Source organism: Carcharhinus amblyrhynchos, chromosome 17, assembly GCF_965287045.1.
Source record: "Carcharhinus amblyrhynchos chromosome 17, sCarAmb.v2.hapA, whole genome shotgun sequence".
Taxonomy (NCBI): Eukaryota; Metazoa; Chordata; class Chondrichthyes; order Carcharhiniformes; family Carcharhinidae; genus Carcharhinus; species Carcharhinus amblyrhynchos.
In genome coordinates this window covers 15,484,846-15,505,137 of record NC_137340.1, presented here as the reverse complement: position 1 = coordinate 15,505,137, position 20,292 = coordinate 15,484,846, and the positions used below count along the sequence as shown (strand labels likewise).

The following is a 20,292-nucleotide window of genomic DNA, read 5'->3' as shown; positions in this document are numbered from 1 at the left end:
CTGGCAAATGGAATTTAATGTTGGCAAGTGCAAGGTGGTCCACTTTGGTAGGAATAATGGTAGGAAGGACTATTACTTACGTGGCGAAAAGCTGCAGCAGGCAACGGTGCAGAGGGACCCCGGGGTCCTTATGCATGAGTCGCAAAAACCCAGCCTGCAGGTGCAGTAGGTGGTCAGGAAGGCGAATGGGATGCTGGCCTTCATAGCGAGGGGGATTGAATATAGAAGTAGGGAGGTCTTGCTGCAGCTGTATAGGGCACTAGTGAGGCTGCAGCTGGAGTACTGTGTGCAGTTTTGGTCGCCGCACTTACGCAAGGATATTTTGGCCTTGGAGGGAGTGCAGAGGAGGTTTACTAGGCTGATGCCGGAGTTGAGGGGGTTGAGCTATGAGGAGAGGCTGAATAAACTAGGCTTGTACTCATTAGAGTTTAGAAGAATGAGGGGAGATCTCATTGAGACGTATAAGATGATGAATGGGATGGATAGGATAGAGGTGGAGAGACTCTTCCCTCTCAGAAAGGACAGTAGGACTAGGGGGCACAGCCTCAAGATAAAGCGGGGGGGGGGCGGTTTAGAACGGAGTTGAGGAGGAACTTCTTCACTCAAAGGGTGGTGAATCTCTGGAATTCTCCGCCCGTTGAGGTGGTGGAGGCTGCCTCGCTAAATATTTTTAAGACGCGGGTTGATGGGTTTTTGATAAGCGAGGGGATTAAGGGTTATGGGGAGAGGGCGGGAATGTGGCACTGAGCCACGACAGATCAGCCATGATTTTATTGAATGGCGGGGCAGGCTCGAGGGGCTAGATGGCCTACTCCTGCTCCTATTTCTTATGTTCTTGTGTTCTTATGTGATCTTCTGCATCCATTGTGCAGAAGAAGGCCATTCAGCTTATTGAGTCTACACCAACCACAATCTCACCCAGACCCTATCCCTGTAATCCCACGCATTTTACCCTAGCTAGTCCCTCTGACATGAAGGAGCAATTTAGCATGGCCAACCCACACATCTTTGGTCCTTAAGGGAAAGAAATCTGTCATCCTTACCTGGTCTGCCCTACTTGTGACTTCAGATCCACAGCAATGTAGTTGACTCTGATCTAGTGTAGTTCTGTCAGTGCAGACTTGATGGACCGAAGGGCCTATTCTGTATTGTATTCCTCTGTGACTCTCTGACTCTTAAATACCTTCTGAAGTGACCTGGGAAGCCACTCAGTTCAAGGGCAATTAGGGATTGGCTACCACGTCCCTTGAATGAATCTTTAAACATGCTCCTGTACAGCATCCTTATGTTAAAAGTGCTTTTTGTTGCTTTGTTGTTGACAGAACCACGAGAGATTTCCAGCATCTGAGGTATTTTGCTTTGATGTTACTTTTTGAAATTTATTTTTTCAAAGGCGCATTCCAGTGGAGGATCAGGATTGCGGCCGAATGGAAACATGCAAACTGATGTTAATATACCCAAAGTTCTTTTGATTTCTGGCCAGTTTCTCTGTTCATCCACTCACCTTAGGGTGGCACAGTGGATAGCACTGCTGCCTGACAGCATCAGGGACTCGGGTTCAGTTCTGGCCTTGTCTGTGTGGAGTTTGCACATTCTCTCTGTGTCTGTGTGGGTTTCCTCCCACACTCCAGGGATGTGTGGGTTAGGTTGATTGGCCATGCCGAGTTGACCATTAGTGTTAAGGGGATTAGCAGGGTAAATTTGTGGGGTTAAGGGGGTAGAGTCTAAGTGAGATTGTTGGTGCAGAGTCAATGGGTTGAATGGCCTCCTTCTGCATTGTAGCGATTCTATGATCTTTGGATAGTCCGAGTCAGTCACCAGGGGTGGTTGGTCTTTTCCAGCGATATATGAATGAATTCTCCACTGTTCTCGGGTGAAACACTGCAGCATTTTCTAATGCTCAGTTGCTATTTACTCCATTTGAGAGTGCTTATATAGGCTGAGGAATGTTCTAAACTCATAAGGGATGTCTGGCAACATATGTTTTTCTTCTGACAATTCTATCCTGGTAAGAGGAGTGGCTTTCTGTTGCTGGCTTAGCCTACGATCCTTTCCATGGCTGTATAGAAAGGCTGGAGTTTTCCAGCTCCCCTCCCGTGGTGAGTTTCCCGCAATGGAGGCAGCTTGCCATTGGCTGCTGGCAGAAGCTTCCGGACCTGCTGAAGTCAATGACAATTTGCAGGGCTCGCCCATCTCACCACTAGGAAGCCCACAGTGGGGACCCGATGATCCCGCCGGCAGGATGGACCGGAAAATCCCAGCCAAAATCTCAGGCTCCAGTAGAGGTTTGACTGTTTGCTACTCCAGAATATCAGCGATGAGCCAGCCTCATCTTTGAAGACCTCGAGACATTGCTGGATGTGGCACCACGGCCTTGCTGGAATTCTCACCTTCCCAATCAGCGAGCTGCCTGTAGTGCCCACCTCAGTGCTGGTAACTTAGCGGACTTCAATTAGATCTAATCGTGAAAATGCGAGGGACAATTCCCAACACCTGGTTAAAGTCCAACTGGTTTATTTGGAATCACAAGCTTTCGGAGTGCTACTCCTTCATCAGGGAGTGGCAATGATGAAGGAGCAGCGCTCCGAAAGCTTGTAACTCCAAGTAAACCAGTTGGACTTTAACCTGGTGTTGTGAGACTTCTTACTGTGCCTACCCCAATCCAACGTCGGCATCTTCACGTCATACTGAAGGAGGATAGCAGAGGAGGAGGAAATGTTAACTGGACTACCTTTGATTTTTCAGAGGTGTTACATCTTCACAGCCCGATGACAAGACACTTGTTAATTCCTTGAAATCACATTCCTTGTAAAATATTTCATTCATTAGATGTTCATATGACACTTGTGATTTAGTCTTGTGGTGATTATCCCTTTTAAGGGCAACATGGTAGAGGCAGGGTCACCTGGCTTGATTGACCAATTGGCGATTAAGAGTGGGTAGTAACACCAGGGGGTGGAGACCTCTCTTAGGCAGAAGACAGTCTGAAGACTGTAGGGACTGGGGATAGCCGGTGTGTTGCTAGCCTCGTGCAATTTTTCCAAATTAATAAATGTCTTTTGTGTTCCTATCGAAGTCTGTGAATGTAGATCATAGTAAGAAGTCTCACAACACCAGGTTAAAGCCCAACAGGTTTATTTGGTAGCAAATGCCACTAACTTTCGGAGTGCTGCTCCTTTGTCAGGTGAGTGGGAGTTCTGTTCACAAACAGGACTTATAAAGACTCAAACTCAATTTACATAATAATGATTGGAATGCAAGTCTTTACCGCTAATGAAGTCTGAAAGGTACAGACAATGTGAGTGGAGAGAGCATTAAGTACAGGTTAAAGAGATTTGTACTGTCCCCAGACAGGACAGCTAGTGAAATTTTGCAAGTCCACACAAGTTGTGGGGGTTACAGATAGTGTGACATGAACCCAAGATCCCGGTTGAGGCCATCCTCATGTGTGCAGAACTAGGCTATCAGTCACAGGCTCAGCGACTCTGTGCTATCGTGTGTCGTGAAGGCCGCCTTGGAGAACGCTTACCCGAAGATCAGAGGCCGAATGCCTGTTCCCCAACAGGAAGAGAACAGTCTTGCCTGGTACTTGTCGAGTGGTGTTCATTCATCCATTACCGTAGCGTCTGCATGGTCTCCCTAATGTACCATGCCTCGAGACATCCTTTCCTGCAGCGTATCAGGTAGACAACGTTGGCCGAGTTGCAAGAGTATGTACCATGCACCCGGTGGATGGTGTTCTCACGTGAGATGATGGCATCCATATTGATAATCCAACACATTTTGCAGAGGTTGCTGTGGCAGAGTTGTGCGGTGTCGTGGTCACTGTTCTCCTGAAGGCTGGGTAGTTTGCTGCAGGCAGTGTCTGTTTGAGGTTGTGCAGTTGTTTGAAGGCAAGAAAAGGGGGTGTGGAGATGTTTGTCTTCATCAATGACATGTTGTAGGCTCCAAAGGAGATGTTGCAGCTTCTCCACTCCGGGGAAGTACTGGATGACGGAGGGCATTCTGTCCACATGGGTCGTGTTTGTCTTCTGAGGAAATTGGTGCGGATTTTCAGTGTGGCGCGTCGGAACTGTTGATCAATGAGTCGAGCACCATATCCTCTTCTTATGCCCTCATCGATCGACAGTTCCGACACGCCACAGCAAAAAACCGCATCGATTTCCTCAGAAGACGGGACACAGTGGACAGAGTACCCTTCGTCATCCAGTACTTCCCCAGAGCGGAGAAGCTACAACATCTCCTCCGGAGCCTTCAACATGTCATTGATGAAGACAAACATCTCACCAAGGCCATCCCCACACCCCCACTTCTTGCCTTCAAACAACAGCACAATCTCAAATAGGCCATTGTTCACAGCAAACTACCCAGCCTTCAGGAGAACAGTGACCACAACACCACACAACCCTGTCACAGCAACCTCTGCAAGACATGCAAGACAATCATTGACACAGATGCCATCATCCCATGTGAGAAAACCATCCACCAAGTACACAGAACATAGTCTTGCAACTCTGCCAGCATTGCCTACTTGATACGCTGCAAGAAAGGATGTCCCAAGGCATGGTACACTGGGGAGACCATGCAGACGCTATGACAACAGATGAATGAACACCGCACAACAATCACCAGGCAAGACTGTTCTCTTCCCATTGGGGAACACTTCAGTGGTCACGGGCATTCGGCCTCTGATCTTCGGGTAAGCGTCCTCCAAGGCGACCTTCACGACACACGACAGCGCAGAGCCGCTGAGCAGAAACTGAAAGCCAAGTTCTGCACACGTGAAGACAGCCTCAACCGGGATCTTGGGTTCATGTCACACTATCTGTAACCCCCATGACTTGCCTGGATTTGCAAAATCTTACTAACTGCCCTGTCTGGAGACAGTACATATCTCCTTAAGCTGTGCTTGATGCTGTCTCCACTCACATTGTCTATCATTAAGACTTGATTAGCTGTAAAGATTCATATTCCAATCAATATTCTGTAAATTGGGTATCTGTCTTTATATGCCCTGTTTGTGAACAGAATCCCACTCACCTGATGAAGGAGCAGCGCTCTGAAAGCTAGTAGCATTTGCTACCAATTAAACCTGTTAGACTTTAACCTGGTGTTGTGAGACTTCTTACTGTGTTTACCCCAGTCCAACGCCAGCATCTCCACAAAATATGCATCATCACAACCTGGGATGTTTGAATACAGAGGCTGTAAAGTACTGCTCTAGATCAACAAAAGTTGACATTCCCAACATGATTTATATAGTCCTCAACACTGAAACCTTTTGACTTTAACACAGAGCTGCCATCAACTGTTTTCTGCCATTTATATAAAGGTGTATTTATCTAAATGACTTATTCATCTCATAGCATTTTATGCTTCCGTTTTAAGTGCATAGTTCATAAAAGGGTAAAAATATATTTTGTAGGCTTTCTGACATAGGTGTAGTATTGTGCAGGGCTTTAAATAATTAAAAAGTTAGAACAGGCCACACAGCCTGTGTTCGCTTGAATGTGAAGTCTGAATGGTGATCTAATTAAGGTATTTGAAAATAAGGACTTCAACTGGAGAAATACAGAGGAACTATTTCCTCTGTTTAGGGACTCTAGAACAAGAGGATGTACTCTTAAAATAAGGGCTAGGCCATTTAACAGTGAAATCAGGAAGCACTTTTTTCTGGAGAGACCTAGAATGCACCCCCTTGAGAAGGACTCTGAGGCTAGGGTAATTGAAATATTCAAAGCTCTGATTGTTTGACCTTTTTTTTAGGTGACCTCATTAATATGGATCAAAGGCAAGTAAAAGGGAGTTGAGGTACGTGGAGTTGAGGTCAGCCATGATCTAACGTGATCACACAGCCAGGCAGGCTGCAGACTGGCAATGGCTTTTCTTTGCTCCTATCTTCCATTGGTACAAATTGCATAGGTTAAGGACACAGATGTAAGGCTAAATCTTCTGAGTTTTCTCTCTTGAGGTGAGCGATCTCATAGGCTGCTAGCCCATTTTGGAAACTCATGGGCCCAGTGTTGTTCTTTCATCTCCACTCTGAGAGAAAAAGAAAAAAATGAGAAAATGTAACACTTTTAAAATTTCTAAGCCATTTATTACTCATTGGAATGAGACCCACAGCTCCAGCTGTTTTTCCCTCTGGTCCGGAGAAGTTGAATTGTACAACAAGAACGTGTCTCTTGTCATTAAGACATATTTGTATTGGTAAGTGCCAGCCTGATTTTATCCATGAAGGGATGCAAATCCTCTAACAACTTGTAGCAATTTGTAATTCTCAGGATATCTCGTCCTTCCCAGAAGTTACTGAAAGATTTGCATGTTAATAATATCATGTGCACAAAACTCACCTTATTTGCAACAATTTCTGGCCCAATATGTCCACGAGCACCACCCGCAGGTGGGAGTTTGTAATTACGTATTTGACAAGTTTACATGGGCACTCTCCATTACAGATATGGTCATTGATATTTATAATGAACATAAAATAGAATAGAATCATAGAACCCCTACATTGCAGAATGAGATCATTTGGCCCATCAATTCTGCACCAACAACAATCCTACCCAGGCCCTATTCCCGTAACCCCACATATTTACCCTGCTAATCCCTCTAACCTACGCATTCTGGGACAGTAAGGGACAATTTAGCGTGGCCAATGCACCTGAACATGCACATCTTTGGACATTGAGAAAGAATGTGGCCAAAACTTTCTGGCCCTTCCCACTGGTATCTTCTGGTTACGCTGACCTCTCTCCTGTAGTACGTTCCCCAGCACTGGAGGTTGAGGGGCATGCAAGATCCCATAGACATCAGCAGGACCAGAAGATCCCATCACCGGCTAATGGTAGATCGTCTCCATTGCAGGAAAGTACATTGTGGCACTGGACAGTTGGGGGGGAGGGTGGGGGTGGGGGAGAACGCCTATGCAAGTTGTCTTGAAAGTATTGGACATCTCTGGGACTCAAACAGATCTGGGTGGAAATAGGCTGGAGAGATTCTTCTGTATGCAATTAAATTATAAATGCAATGTTTATCCCTTTTTCTGTTCCACAGATTGAATCTGACATGCATAAAAGATAATTACATCTTTGCATCAATAGAAACATCATTCCCTTTGCAATACAGTCGGATGTGCCCACTTAAATGCTTCAGCTGTAATTTTTTAGTCTGGTTTTGAATTAGTTTTGTACTTCCCTTCTGTAATGATATGTGTCTTTGTTTATGTATAAATTCTGTATAAGTAAGGTTAAGTTGTGTCCATGTATGTCCAGGATTAATCAAATGTGAGGTTGTTGGAGTTAGGTTGTCTGTAGATTCTAAAGGATGAAAGACTGAAGATGTTACCTTGCATTTTGTAATGAGGCCCTATGGTGGGTTTTAACTTACAAGGAAACAGAGTAGGTCTGAAATTTGCATTTGAAGATAAGTTTTGAAATTGATTTGTAGTTGCTGCATTCAAAGGAATCTCAAAGACGCGGAAGAATATTCATATTTTGCAGGAGATTCATGAATAAATAGCAACAGGCGTTTTAAATTTCATTGACCCAAAATAGAGGCAAAATAGGAACATGAAAGACTTTGATAAAGGGATATTGGAATACAATGGAGAACTAAGATGAAAAGAGTGAAAAGAGCTGGTTTTTAGTATAGTTAGTTGCTGTGGAGATGGTGGGCGGGCGGGGGAAGAAGTAAGTGGGTGGAATCTTTCACTGAAAGCTGTGAAAGTCTCTTAATTGAAGAAAGCAACTTTTGGGCCAAGAAAATGTTTGTCCTGAGAAAGTTTTTTGAAAATCTCCCAATGGGAAAATACCATCAGTATGGGCCTGTTCTGGGAAGTCATCGATTGTACTTTCTCGGTTTGAGTAATATTTACCAGATTTTATGGTTAAGAATCCATTAAGGCAAAAAGTTTAATTGTACACCCCTGATAAAGCATTTTGGTGGTTACTTTGTAAGATTTCTTTCTCACTGTGCATCTTTTGTCTTGTGTGTTTAAGTTTTATCTTCTCTTTCTTTCAATAAACATTTTAATTTTTCAACCTTTTAAAAATTGCCATTGGGGTCCTGTACTTTTTGAGTTTAGTGGCTTTCCCTCCTCATTTCTACAATAAGAACATAAGAACTAGGAGCAGGAGTGGGCCATCTGGCCCCGTGAGCCTGCTCCGTCATTCAATAAGGTCACAGCTGATCTTTTTGTGGACTCAGCCTCACTTGCCTGCCTACTCACCATAACCGTTAATTCCTTTACTGTTCAAAAAGGCATCTATCCTTGCCTTAAAAACACTCATTGAGATAGCCTCAACTACTTCACTGGGCAGGGAATTGCACAGATCCACAACCCTTTGGGTGAAGAAGTTCCTCCATAACTCAGTCCTAAATCTGCTCCCCTTTTATTTTGAGGCCGCTCCCTCCAGTTCTAGTTTCACCTGCTAGTGGAAATAACCTCTCTGCTTCTATTTTATCTATTCTCTTCATAATCTTATATGTTTCTATAAGATCTCCCCCTCATTCTTCTGAATTCCAGTGAGTAAAGTCCCAGTCTACTCAGTCTCTGCTCATAAACCAACCCTCTCAACTCTGGAATCAACCGAGTGAATCTCCTCTGCACCCTCTCCAGTGCCAGTATATCCTTTCTCAAATAAGAAGATCAAAACTGTGCATAGCATTTCAGGTTTGGCCTCACCAGCGCTTTATACAGCCACAACATAACCTCCCTGTTTTTAAACTCCATCCCTCTAGCAATGAAGGACAAAATTCCATTTCAATCCTAATACTGTTTTCTGTATTGAATACAAATACACAGTGTGGAAAACAAAATTCCCATCTGCCGAGACAAGTTTCAATCAGAGATCTAGCTAAACATCAGCTGAGACTGTAACACCTATTCACTCTTCCAGCCTCTGCTTGTTTTATCACAGTGGATATAGGCTATGTTACTCTGCTGCACCAGCTTGTCTGCTTATTTTCAGAGCATCCTCAAAAAATAGATTAGATTTCTCCATCTGCTTGTGTTTCTACTGAAGTTGTTTCTACTTAAGAGGAAAACAACTTGCACGATAAACAACATGCAAAAAAAAGTTGCCACAATCTTCTATCACACTTAATGTGTTTCCTGTTAAATGTATCTACCCCTAAAGCGAATGTTTAAGTCCTTAAAAAATAAGTTTGAATTGTTCCCCTCTTCAAAGTTTATTTATTAGTTGCATTAACATTGCAATGAAGTTACTGTGGAAATCCCCTAGTGGCCACATTCTGGCACCTGTTCGGATATAATGAGGGAGAATTTAACATGGTCAATGCACCTGACCAGCACATCTTTCAGACTGTGGGAGGAAACCCACACAGACACGGGGAGAATGAGCAAACTCCACACAAACAGTGATCCAAGCTAGGAATCAAACCTGGGTCCCTGGCTCCATGAGGCAGCAGTGCTAACCACTGTGTCACCATGTCATCCTGTTCTTCAGACTTCTCCAAAGTGTTTTACAAGAGTCAGTGTTCAGTATTTGTGTGCACAAAATGAATAAGAATTATTTTGCATACTCAATCTGGGCACCAGTAGATTAATATCCTCTTAAACATTCTTGTTAATCTGTTGATGTTTTATCTATATAGGGAGAGTTCAACATTTCAATGTCTATGAGCCTTTGCCCTGTCCCAGAACATCACAGCTCAATATTTTTGACTCTGTAGATAAATATATTAGTTTTGTGCTGTGGTGTTCTCAGGTAATGCTGAACATATGTATAGGATTAGTGAGAATTTACTGTGCACTGAATGCCATAGTATTCTGCACCTCATTTTCTGCAATATATCTTACAACATTTACAGTTTGGTGAGTAAATGGCAATTCAAGTTCATATTTTTAAGTTGAGGAATTGTCTCACCAGCTGACCTGATGTCCCAGAATGGCCTCCTCCTTCCTGTAGGGATTCTATGAATTTATTCTATGATACTATTACACGGCTGGAGGTGTTGCTGTTGCTTGCAGTGAGGTGATGTGGCTCCATTTATTTTCAAACCAGGTTGCTGTGCCGTTGTGAGCCATTTAGAGAAAGGTTAAGGTTCACCTGATAAGACAACGTGGCTCATTTTAAAGCTCATTTTAAATCATCTGTTCAAAAAGGAAAACCTGGAGCTTACTCATCACACCACCCAACGAGGTGTTCAAGCTTCTTTCTTCCTCTGCTGTACCTGGAAATACATTCAGTTCATTCCCCTGTGAAGGGATTCTTTTGAATTTCAGCCTTGCATTTACATCAGCTATTCTGAGTAACTCATTGTCAGAGCATAAGCAGTACGTGCATGAGTCAACCACACAACTCCCTCAAGTATGTTCTGCCATTGAACATGATAATGACTGCTCTTCTACATTGACTGCATTTTCCCACTCTATCTGCTTCACCATTAATTCCCCACAAGAAATATCTTACAAATTTCAAAATGGTTCCCCTGAATTTCTATGCCTTCTTTCAAGACTGAATCTCCAAATTTTTTTCCAGGTGATCTTCAGGGCAGGGATTTTCCAGGTCTCCCCAGTGGCGGGATTTTCCAGGTCTCCCCAGTGGCGGGATCTCCTGGTACCCATGGAGGTTGTCTCCTGCCACAGGTTCCCCAGCAGTAGGATGGACGAGCCACACAAAATGCCACAGACTTCAGCTGATCGGAAAATACTGCCAGTGGTCAATGGCAAGCTTGCCTCTGCTGCAGGAGTATATGGCTTGGAAAGTTCTGGCCTTGGGTGGCATGGTAGCACAGTGGTTAGCACTGCTGCCTCACAGTACCAGGGTCCTGGGCTCAATTCCGGCCTCAGGTCACTGTCTGTGTGGAGTTTGCACATTCTCCCCATGTCTGTGTGGGTTTCCTCAAGTGCTGTGGTTTCCTCCCAAAGGATAACATTGATTGGCCATGCTAAATTGTCCCTTAGTGTCAGGGGGAATTAGGAAAGTAAATACATGGGTTTACGGGGGTAGGACCTGGGTGGGATTGTTGTCGGTGCAATCTTGATGGGCCAAATGGCCTCCTCCTGTACTGTAGGGATGCTATGATTCAGTCCAATGATGCTGGAAGTCTGTTCCTTGGTCCGCCTATGCCCTACTGTTCAGTGGCATAGTTGCTAGCGCCACTGCCTCACAGCGCCAGGGACTCAGGTTCAATTCTGGCCTCAGTGACTGTGCGAAGTTTACACATTTTCCCCGTGTCTGTGTGGGTTTCCTCCCGGTGCTCTGGTTTCCTCCCACAATCCAAAGGGTTAGGTCGATTGGCCATGCTAAATTGCCCCTTAATGTCAGGAGGACTAGCAGGGTAAATGCCTGGAATTGTGGGGATAGGGTGTGGGTGAGATTGTTGTCTTGGTGGGAGAAATGGCCTCCTTCTGCACTGTAGGGATTCTATAATTCTTCCATAATTCTGAATGTGTTTCCTTCTGTGTCTCCATGGGAAATGGGACCTCTGACATCTGGTCTAACTGGGGCAGTATACAGCTTCAGCCTATGTGGCCTGACCAATGGTCAACTGATCTGACAACATAATTTAGCGCTCTCATTTGCTTGGTTGATTGCTGCATCACAGCGACTCGACGTGGGGTCAATTATCCTCAAAGCTAGGCCACTCCTTTCAGGCTGTGGATTCCTTTGGCCAAATCAGGGGGTGAAAGCCTCCTCCTTTTGACAGCGTTTCCTCCATTCAGGGTCTCAGTCCCTTCCTCCAGGCACTTACCCACGCCAAGCAGGTGACATTTTCTGGAGATGACTGAGCCACTTAACCAATAACTATATACCCCTCTCCTCTCATTACTGTGGCAGCTTTCATGAGCTGATCTGACTGAAGCCGGATGTGGGCTGATACTGGCCAACCGGCATTTTACACTCATTTCATTTAACAACTGGAAGCAAAAATAAAACCTAGGTTGTTATGTTCTCGAGTCCATTAGCTGGATTCCGACCTCATTTTTAGCCATTTATGTATGTAGATTGCTCCTTTTATAATCTGATGTGCATTTGTTTGTACTCATTTCATGTAGCATTAGTCCCCACCATCTGCAGATATTATCTGACGCCACATCAAAGATTCCTGGCCGATTTCTGATACAAGCTTTAATTTTGCCTAGGCCTCTCCACCCCCACCAAACTCTACCACCCACAAGTGCTCCCCCCACCACTCCCACTCCATTTTGTTATCGTCTATGAACTTGACCACATTGCATTGAATTGAATTGAGTTGAATCCAATTGATGTAAATTGGCAGCCGAATGAGAGAATTCAAGTACCGATTCTCTGGTATTCAACTCAGTACTTCACACACATTTACCACCTTGATCTCATTTAAAAGACTTTAATTCCTAAGCTAATTATTTTCCTCCTAAAATAGGCTCTCATCTCTGAACAACGTTTTACAGACCAATTATTTTCATTTTTATTGCCTAGTCTATCCCTCCAGTCCTAAATATTTGACCCTCACTGGTGAATGCAGCTTTGCATTTTTTATTTATTGCCGCAATGTGCTGCACACAATAGATAGCGGGTTTGCTTTGTGGCAAGGCAACTGAGTGTTGTCATGCACAAGCTCTCTGCTACTGAGCTGACCTTTCTATTAGTTGGTATGGATGGCAGGCCAGCTGGCTGAGAGACTGACTGCGGTGGAACAGTAATTATTAGCACTGCGGACTGAACAAGAACCGTGTAATTCAGCCTCTGGATCGGAGAATTCAATCAGTGGTACGAATTGTTCTCTCCATTATTAGGCAAAACTGCTTTGGGTCTGATCTTTAAAATTCTTTACATTTGAGATGACAAAATCTAATCACATCCTTCTTTAGAGGGAGAATTGTCACACTCAACAATAGTTGGGTTGGAACAAAAAACAGAATCATAGAATAGAATCCCTACAGTGCAGAAGGGAGCCATTCAGCCCATCAAGCCTGCACCAACAAAAATCCCACCCAGGATTTATCCCCGTAATCCCAGATATTTAGCCTGATGTTCCCCTGATACTGAGGAGCAATTTAGCATGGCCAATCCACCTAACCCACATGTCTTTGGACTGTGGAAGGAAACCAGAGCACCCGGAGGAAACTCACACAGACACAGGGAGAACGTGCAAACTCCACACAGACAGTGACCTGAAGCCAGAATTGAACCGAGGTCCCTGGCGCAGTGCTAACCACTGTGCCACCGTGCCGCCCCAAATGCTGGAAAATCTCAGCAGGTCTGACGGCATCTGTGGAGAGCGAATAGAGCCAACATTGTGAGCCTGGATGACTGTATGCCACTGAGCCTTGTCTCTCTGCACAGATGGTGTCAAGGCCTGCTGAGATTTTCCAGCACTTTTTGATTTTGCTTCGGATTCCAGCATCCGCAGTAATGAGCTTTCGTTATAATAGTTGGGCTGGGCTCGGGTCAGAATTTAAAAGGTTAAAATATCTAAGGCCTGATCTCAATCCACCCATTTCTGGTTTGTGATGGAGGTGGGGTTAGGAGTGGGTGGACACCTCATTCTTAGGTGATTGGGCAATTGAATTATCTGAATGAGTCCTGCAGCCTCTGATTTAACCTGCCTGGCTGGTTTAGAATAGCACATCGAGTTTCCTTAGTCTCTGAAAACCTAAGGAGAGGACACCTTTGGGGAGAAGGTAAGTGCCTTTGCAGCACTGCTGGTGGGCCTAGAGCAGCGTGAGTGCTTCCCCTCCTACTGCCAAACTTCCCACTGTCAGCACATAATCCCCAAGCAAAGTCTCCTGGATCAGCCACTACACCCTTGGGATTACAGAACAGATCGCACCCTGGGTTATTGATCAGACCTCTTATATGAAGAGATCCCTCCTCACTCCATCACAGGGTCTGGAATGGGACCTTCCTGGGATAAAGTCCTGTCGCAGTGTACTGGATCGGACCCTGCAGCCTGCTCCGGGATGTTCCCAGAAAACAGAAGCCAAATCTGTCAATCAGGCTGACTCGTATAAAAGATCATAATCAAACCAGAAACAGCAAAAAGGGCTGGGCATGTTGTGTATCCAGGGCAGTGATCAGTAAGTACACAGTTCATTATTTTCTCAAGACGTGGCGATCATTTAGACTTAGCCATGACAAAGAACAATTTTGATATTTGGTGGCGATTTGGAACAGGTGGTTTGTCAATTAACGATGATTTAGTGGAGTGGACGTGGTCAAGTGACAGATACAAGTTAATGTGGAGGAAGTGTGTGGTAATGTACTTTGGGTATAGAATGCGGGTGCAATAGTGCAGGAGATCTGGATGGACAGAAAGACCTCAAACAGAGAGAGACAAAACAGAAACAGAAAATGCTGGAAAATCTCAGCAGGTCTGACAGCATCTATGGAGAGAGAATGGAGCCAATATTTCGAAACTAGATGATCTTTAGTCAGAGCTAACGAAGCCACTCTGATGAAGGGTCATCCTGACTCAAAGCATTAGCTCTATTCTCTCTCCACAGATGCTGTCGGACCTGCTGAGATTTTCCAACATTTTCTGTTTTAGTTTCCGATTCCAGCATCAGGAGTATTTTGCATTTATATATAAGAGAGAGAAAAAAAATTAGATAAGGCTGAAAAATGGATATAGGAATCACACTGTGCAATTAGCCCAAGCCCATTTATTCCAATGCAAGCAACTAATATAAATAATAGGTTTACCAGGCTGATTCTGGGGATGGTGGGACTGCTGTATGAGGAAAGATTGATGAGGTTACGATTGTTTTTGCTGGAGTTTAGATGAATGGGGGGGATCTCATAGAGACTTATAAAATTCTAACAGGAATTGACAGGGTAGATGCAGGGAGGATGTTCCCAATGGTGGGGGAATTCGGAACCAGAGGTCACAGCCTGAGGATTCAGGGTAGACCATTTAGGATGGAGGTGAGGAGCCATTTCTTCACCCAAAGAGTGGTGAGGCCTGTGGAATTCGTGACCATAGGAAATAGTTGATGCCAAAAGCATTGAATGTATTCAAGAGACAGCTGAATACAGCACATGGTGTGAACAAGACAAAAGGTTATGGGGAGAAAGCAGGTTTAGGCTACTGAGTTGGGTGATCAGCCATGATGGTGATGAATGGCGGATAAGGCTGAAAGGGCCAAATGGCCTCCTCCTGCCCCTATCTTCTATGTTTCTATAATACATGGCCTAGCATTAATTACACTGCTGAGTAGCTGCAAATCTCAAAAGGGGGCCTGAGTTTATTCATAAACTCTATTCGGGACACCTTGCACCATTTGAAGCTTTCGGCTGCAGAGAGTGCCCCAGTTGCCTACAGAAGACATTCCGAGCAGGAAGAAGAGTGGGATTCACGCACCTGAAAGATGCAAGTGAGCCCATCCCGGGAAACCTGCCGACCAGCCCGTGTCCAGAGGCTGGGTGCCATATTTAAAGGGCAGCCCAATTTCCACCAGTTGGACACAGGCCCCCTTCCCCCACCAATAATGAAATGGCGACTGTCCCCCCTCCCACTATGTTGTGATACTGCACCCATGCTAACTCTGTGCTCCTACAATCTTTTCACTTTTCTAGGCTTACTGATGCTTCTAGGTGTTCCCCCAAATTGCAGATCTGAAGTGGAGGTGGCCAGCTGCTTTGGCCTGTTATGCCCTAGTAAGCGTTGCCTGGAAGGCCTGGATCTGGAGGGCCCTGGCTGACTTGGGTGTTACAGTGGCACCATGTCATCCTGTGCTGCCCGTTTCCCACTAGATGTAAGGAGTTGGGGACGCGGTGGGGACGTGCAGGAGGTGGAATTTGGAAGGGCTGGAGATTGCCATTGTCTCCCTGCTGAGATAGTCTGGGATGGGCACAAGCACTTCCTCCTCCCTCGGGGTGCATACTGGCTCCCCTGGTCACTCTGTGGGATGGAGGGGAGGCTGGAGTGAGCTTCAGATGCTTCAACCTTATCTAGCAATGCCCTCAGCCACGGATCTCGGTGACTTGGACCTGCCCCTCATTGACTGGGCCATGCTCCGAAAGCCATTAACCTGGTCCTCTGTGATTGTGCCAAACTCTGAAGTGCCTCGGCAATGTCCCTCTGAATTTGGAACATGTCCGTGTGTGACTGGGACCTGCTATCATGAGCTTCAGTCATGAACATCACGCATTGAGCCAAGCTTTGAACATCATCAGTCACAGTTTGAATGTCTTGCCCCAGGCTGCGTATAAGTCATGAGGATAACAGAGTTTTCAACTCTGACTTGCCTGGGGCAATCTGACCTTACTGGGCAGGAATGGTGTGTGTGGGGAGGTGGAGGTATTATAGGATATACTGTTGCTGAGATGCGAGAGGATTGAAGGTGTTTAATATTGGATGGCAGAGGAGGGGGAGATCTCAGGGAGAGATAAGTGGATATTCACCTTTGTAGCTGAAAGCAGGTAATTCATCATCTTCCTGCATTGAAGTGTGGTTCCCCTGCAACTCCCCTCCTCAAACACTGCTTCCCAGGCATCCGCCATCACGACATTGGCACGGGGTCTTCTGTCAGCCTTTGGGAACAAGGTGCCCCTCCTCTTGTCGATGGCATCCAGGAAGCAAGGTGCAGCTCTCTCCATTGCCACGTTGAGTGATGAAGTGACAGTGGGGGGGGCACAGGGCGCACCTATATATTGTTCCTGCTTATCAGAGCTAAGAGGTGATTCCCGGCTTCAGTGAATCAGGCACCAGTGGAATCGGAGAATTTGTGTTATTCGCATGGGGGGCCAGGCTGATCCACTTGAATAGGCTGAGTCGCACCCATTCGGCATGGCCAATATGAGCACGATTCACTCCCGTTTTCACACCCGCAGGAGTACTTCGAGTGCAGGCAGATGATTCATGCCCCAGCTGTCAATTGGGCTTAGAATCTTTGTAAACATTGTGGTGAGAAACAGTGGGGGTACTTGATATGCATTCAAGCATAAAAGGAAATTAAAATAAACACAGCTGACTGGAGGCTGAGTAGAAATCCATTAAGCTGTCATTGCAAGCTTATTTCAAAGTAAAGCACTGAAATTGACAGAGATCAATTGTTTTTAATGTGATAGGGAGGGCTTTGAAGTTTTCAGTTTGCTAGGAAGGCTCAGAGATTTCAACTAAAAGCTGTGAATACATAGAGGCTCAGTGCACAGCCGTGGAGAGGGGAACCCCCTGCCCCCAGTGAAATTGACATCTCTTCTCTGTCAGAGGACTTCAAAGGGGTCTGCTCTCACCTACAGCTTCTGACAGGGAGAAAGGAAAATATCTGCTATAGAATGGAGTGCTGCTGTGATTTAAAAGCCCACCAGATTACCAGGAGGCATGGAGATTAAAGTGAGCTGGTCACTTCAGAAGTTTCACTGCTGATAGGCAGGAATGAAGATGTTAATCACAGAGTTGTCTAAAATTACCATGCCAGGGGTGATTTTTAGGTCTGCCAGGGCTTGAAATGGCAGTCTAGCCATGAGACCATTGGTGGCGAGATCAATCACTTGCCCCTCAAACCCATCTAACCCCCAGGATCCTTGAGAGACCTGGTAGCCGCAGAAGGGCAAATGGCCACTGGACCTACCTTCTTAACCCCCTCCAGGGTCCAAGCTGCCAAGCAAGGGTGCCGGGGGCAATACGCTATTGGCACTGCTACAGGAATAGCAATTTTAGTCCTGGCACCTGATTCTGTGGGCAATCGGGATTGCCACCATTGGTGAACAGAGCTGGTGTCTCAACTTCTAAATTACACAGCTTTGTAACTTATAAAAATTCAATTACAAGATGTGGGAGTTTAAAGTTTTGTTTTTACTCCATTCTTAAAGTTACAAAGCCAATGCTCTGAGTGGACTGGGCGGACCTGAATCCATTCCTTGCTTGCTGCAAAAATCAAATTCCAACTGCGTCCAATTCATGGTCCCCACAGGAGAGATAAACAGGATCCAAGCCTACACAGTGGGGCATTGCACTCCATCTTGAGCTTGATCCAATGGCTTATCTTAGCCAAAAGGCTGAAAGCAAGGCCAGCATTCATTGCCCACCCGTAATTGTCCTTGAGGGTAGAGGTGAGAAACCTCCATGCACACAATTTGGTTTGCAGGCCACTTCAGAGGGAGGTTAAGAGTCACCCACATCCAGGAGCCCACATATGGGCTGAATTGGATGAGGATGGCAGACTTCCTTCCCTATAGGATATTAATAGGCCTGGTGGGTTTTTTTTAGATATATGTAGCTTCACTGTCCCTATTACTGACACTAACATTTTATTCCAGATCTTACTTAATTAACTGAATTTAAATTTGCCCAGTTACCATGGTGAGATTTGAACTCAATTTAAAGATGCCTCTTAATTACAAGCTCAGTAACATTGCCAGATACACTGCTGTACTCCAGCATGAGTATTTTATTTCAATTTTTTTACACAGATGTGCACGTTGAGACATTTTCACAAATATTGCCATATTAGAACTGTTTTGAAGTACCTTGGATGTTAGGTCTTGGAGTGGGAAGGTAATTAAACTGTATCCCTACGGTATTGTGTGTGCTTGAATGTGTTTTCTGCTTCACAATACACTAAGAAGTCTCACAACACCAAGTTAAAATCCAACAGGTTTATTTCAAATCACAAGCTTTTGGAGCGCTGCTGAGTTTCACCTGATGATGAAGCAGAGCTCCGAAAGCTCGTGCTTCCAAGTAAAGTTGTTGGACTTTAACCTGGTGTTGTGAGACTTCTTACTGTGCCCACCCCAGTCCAACACCAGCGTCTCCACCTCATCACGATACACTGTTAGATATAATGCCCCATAAGTTTGTAAGTGGTCACCCTCTTAGGTTTTGATGATATTTAATATCTTTCAACTGGGATTGAAAGGGCATTTCAAGCATTTATTATCCTATACATTACATCCAGATTCATGGCAAACTTTCTTTTTTTTTCTCTAGAGCGGCAACTCTGCATAACCATGGCTGGCGCAAGCACCCTGCCATCCAATGTGACTGGCATCAGCAAGGAGTTGGCAGACCTGAGACACCTGATCCAGTTCCCTGAAGAGATTGCCAGTATCTTGACCGAGCAGGAGCAGGAACTCTATCGCAAGGTCTTACCGCTTGACTACCTCTGTTTTCTGACCAGGGATTTGGCAAACCCAAGTTGTTCCAGCAGGTCGTCCCCCCTCAAGACCTCCTCATCAGCACCTGCACTCAGCAACAAAAATAGGGATCACAATGCCGTTGAAGATCTGGTGGCAAGATTCAATGAGGTAAGTTGATGCTGAACTTTTACACAACAAGGTTCAACTGTGCTCTTGGCCAAAGCTGCTCAAATTTGACTCACTGCTATTGAAAGTTTCAGCATTTGAGAAATTTCTTTGCAACTGCTTCCATTCCACCTCCATAACATTTTCACGATGGAGTCTCTTTGACGCCAGTAATTACGTTTGGACTGCAGTTTCAGGAAATTCCAAGTCATGGCACATTTTGTGGTAATTATTTTCTCTCAAAAGCAATCAAACATCATTATGAATTCAAGGAGCCAATGTTGTTTGCGGGGACACATGTATGTATAAAATGTAAAACCTTAGAAACATTTGCTTTGATTTATTATTGTCACATGTATACGGATATAGTGAAAAGTATTGTTTCTTGTGTGCTATACAGTCAAAGCATACCATTCATAAAGTACATTGGGGAAAAAAGATAGGATGCAGAATATAGTGTTGCAGTTACAGGTAGGCTGAAGAGAATTATCAGCTTAATATGTGATAGGTCCATTCAAAAGTCTGATGACAGCAGGGAAGAAACTGTTCTTGAGTCTGTTGGTACGTGTTCTCAGATATTTTATATTTTTCTCCTGACAGAAGGAGGTGGAAGAGAGTTTATCCAGAATGTGCGAGATCCTTGATTATGCTGGCTGCTTTCTTGAGGCAGCGGGAAGTGTAGACAGGGTGAAAACATAATGATGGCTGGGTTTTCTTTTCAATACTTCTATTGGTAATTCTCTCTCCCTTTCACCCAACTTCATTATCATTGACTTCTTCCCTAGTGTATCGTTCCATCAGTGAAGATTGTTATTCAGGTGTGAGTGTCGGTAGGTTCTTGGGAATAAGGAAAGGACTCATCCTGTTTACACCAAAGGTCTGCTGACATGGACTTCCAGTGAGTTACTGACTAGTGAAGTTAACATGTAAGTTGAGTTGAAAACACTCGAGATGGGACAGTGACCTTCATTGGAAAAGAACATCATTAGGAAGGTTTTGAAGTATCCTGCTGGTGTGCTCTTGTATATTTTGAAATGTTTCTAAGGACTTTGTCTTTACCCTGTACTCAGGCTGCTGCATTTTATTTCCAGTG

The 20,292-nt window shown here is 44.9% G+C and overlaps 1 protein-coding gene across 4 annotated transcripts in view; it reads left to right on the top strand.

Annotated features, from left to right (window-relative positions):
- The window catches only part of plce1 (phospholipase C, epsilon 1), a 325,759-nt gene that overhangs the window by 177,857 nt on the left and 127,610 nt on the right, over positions 1-20,292 (top strand). For all 4 annotated transcript variants that reach the window (XM_080205534.1, XM_080205532.1, XM_080205533.1 and 1 more), the window contains exon 3: positions 18,886-19,202. In XM_080205534.1, the coding sequence (XP_080061660.1) occupies positions 18,886-19,202 (317 nt within the window). The remainder of the gene's footprint in view (positions 1-18,885; positions 19,203-20,292) is intronic.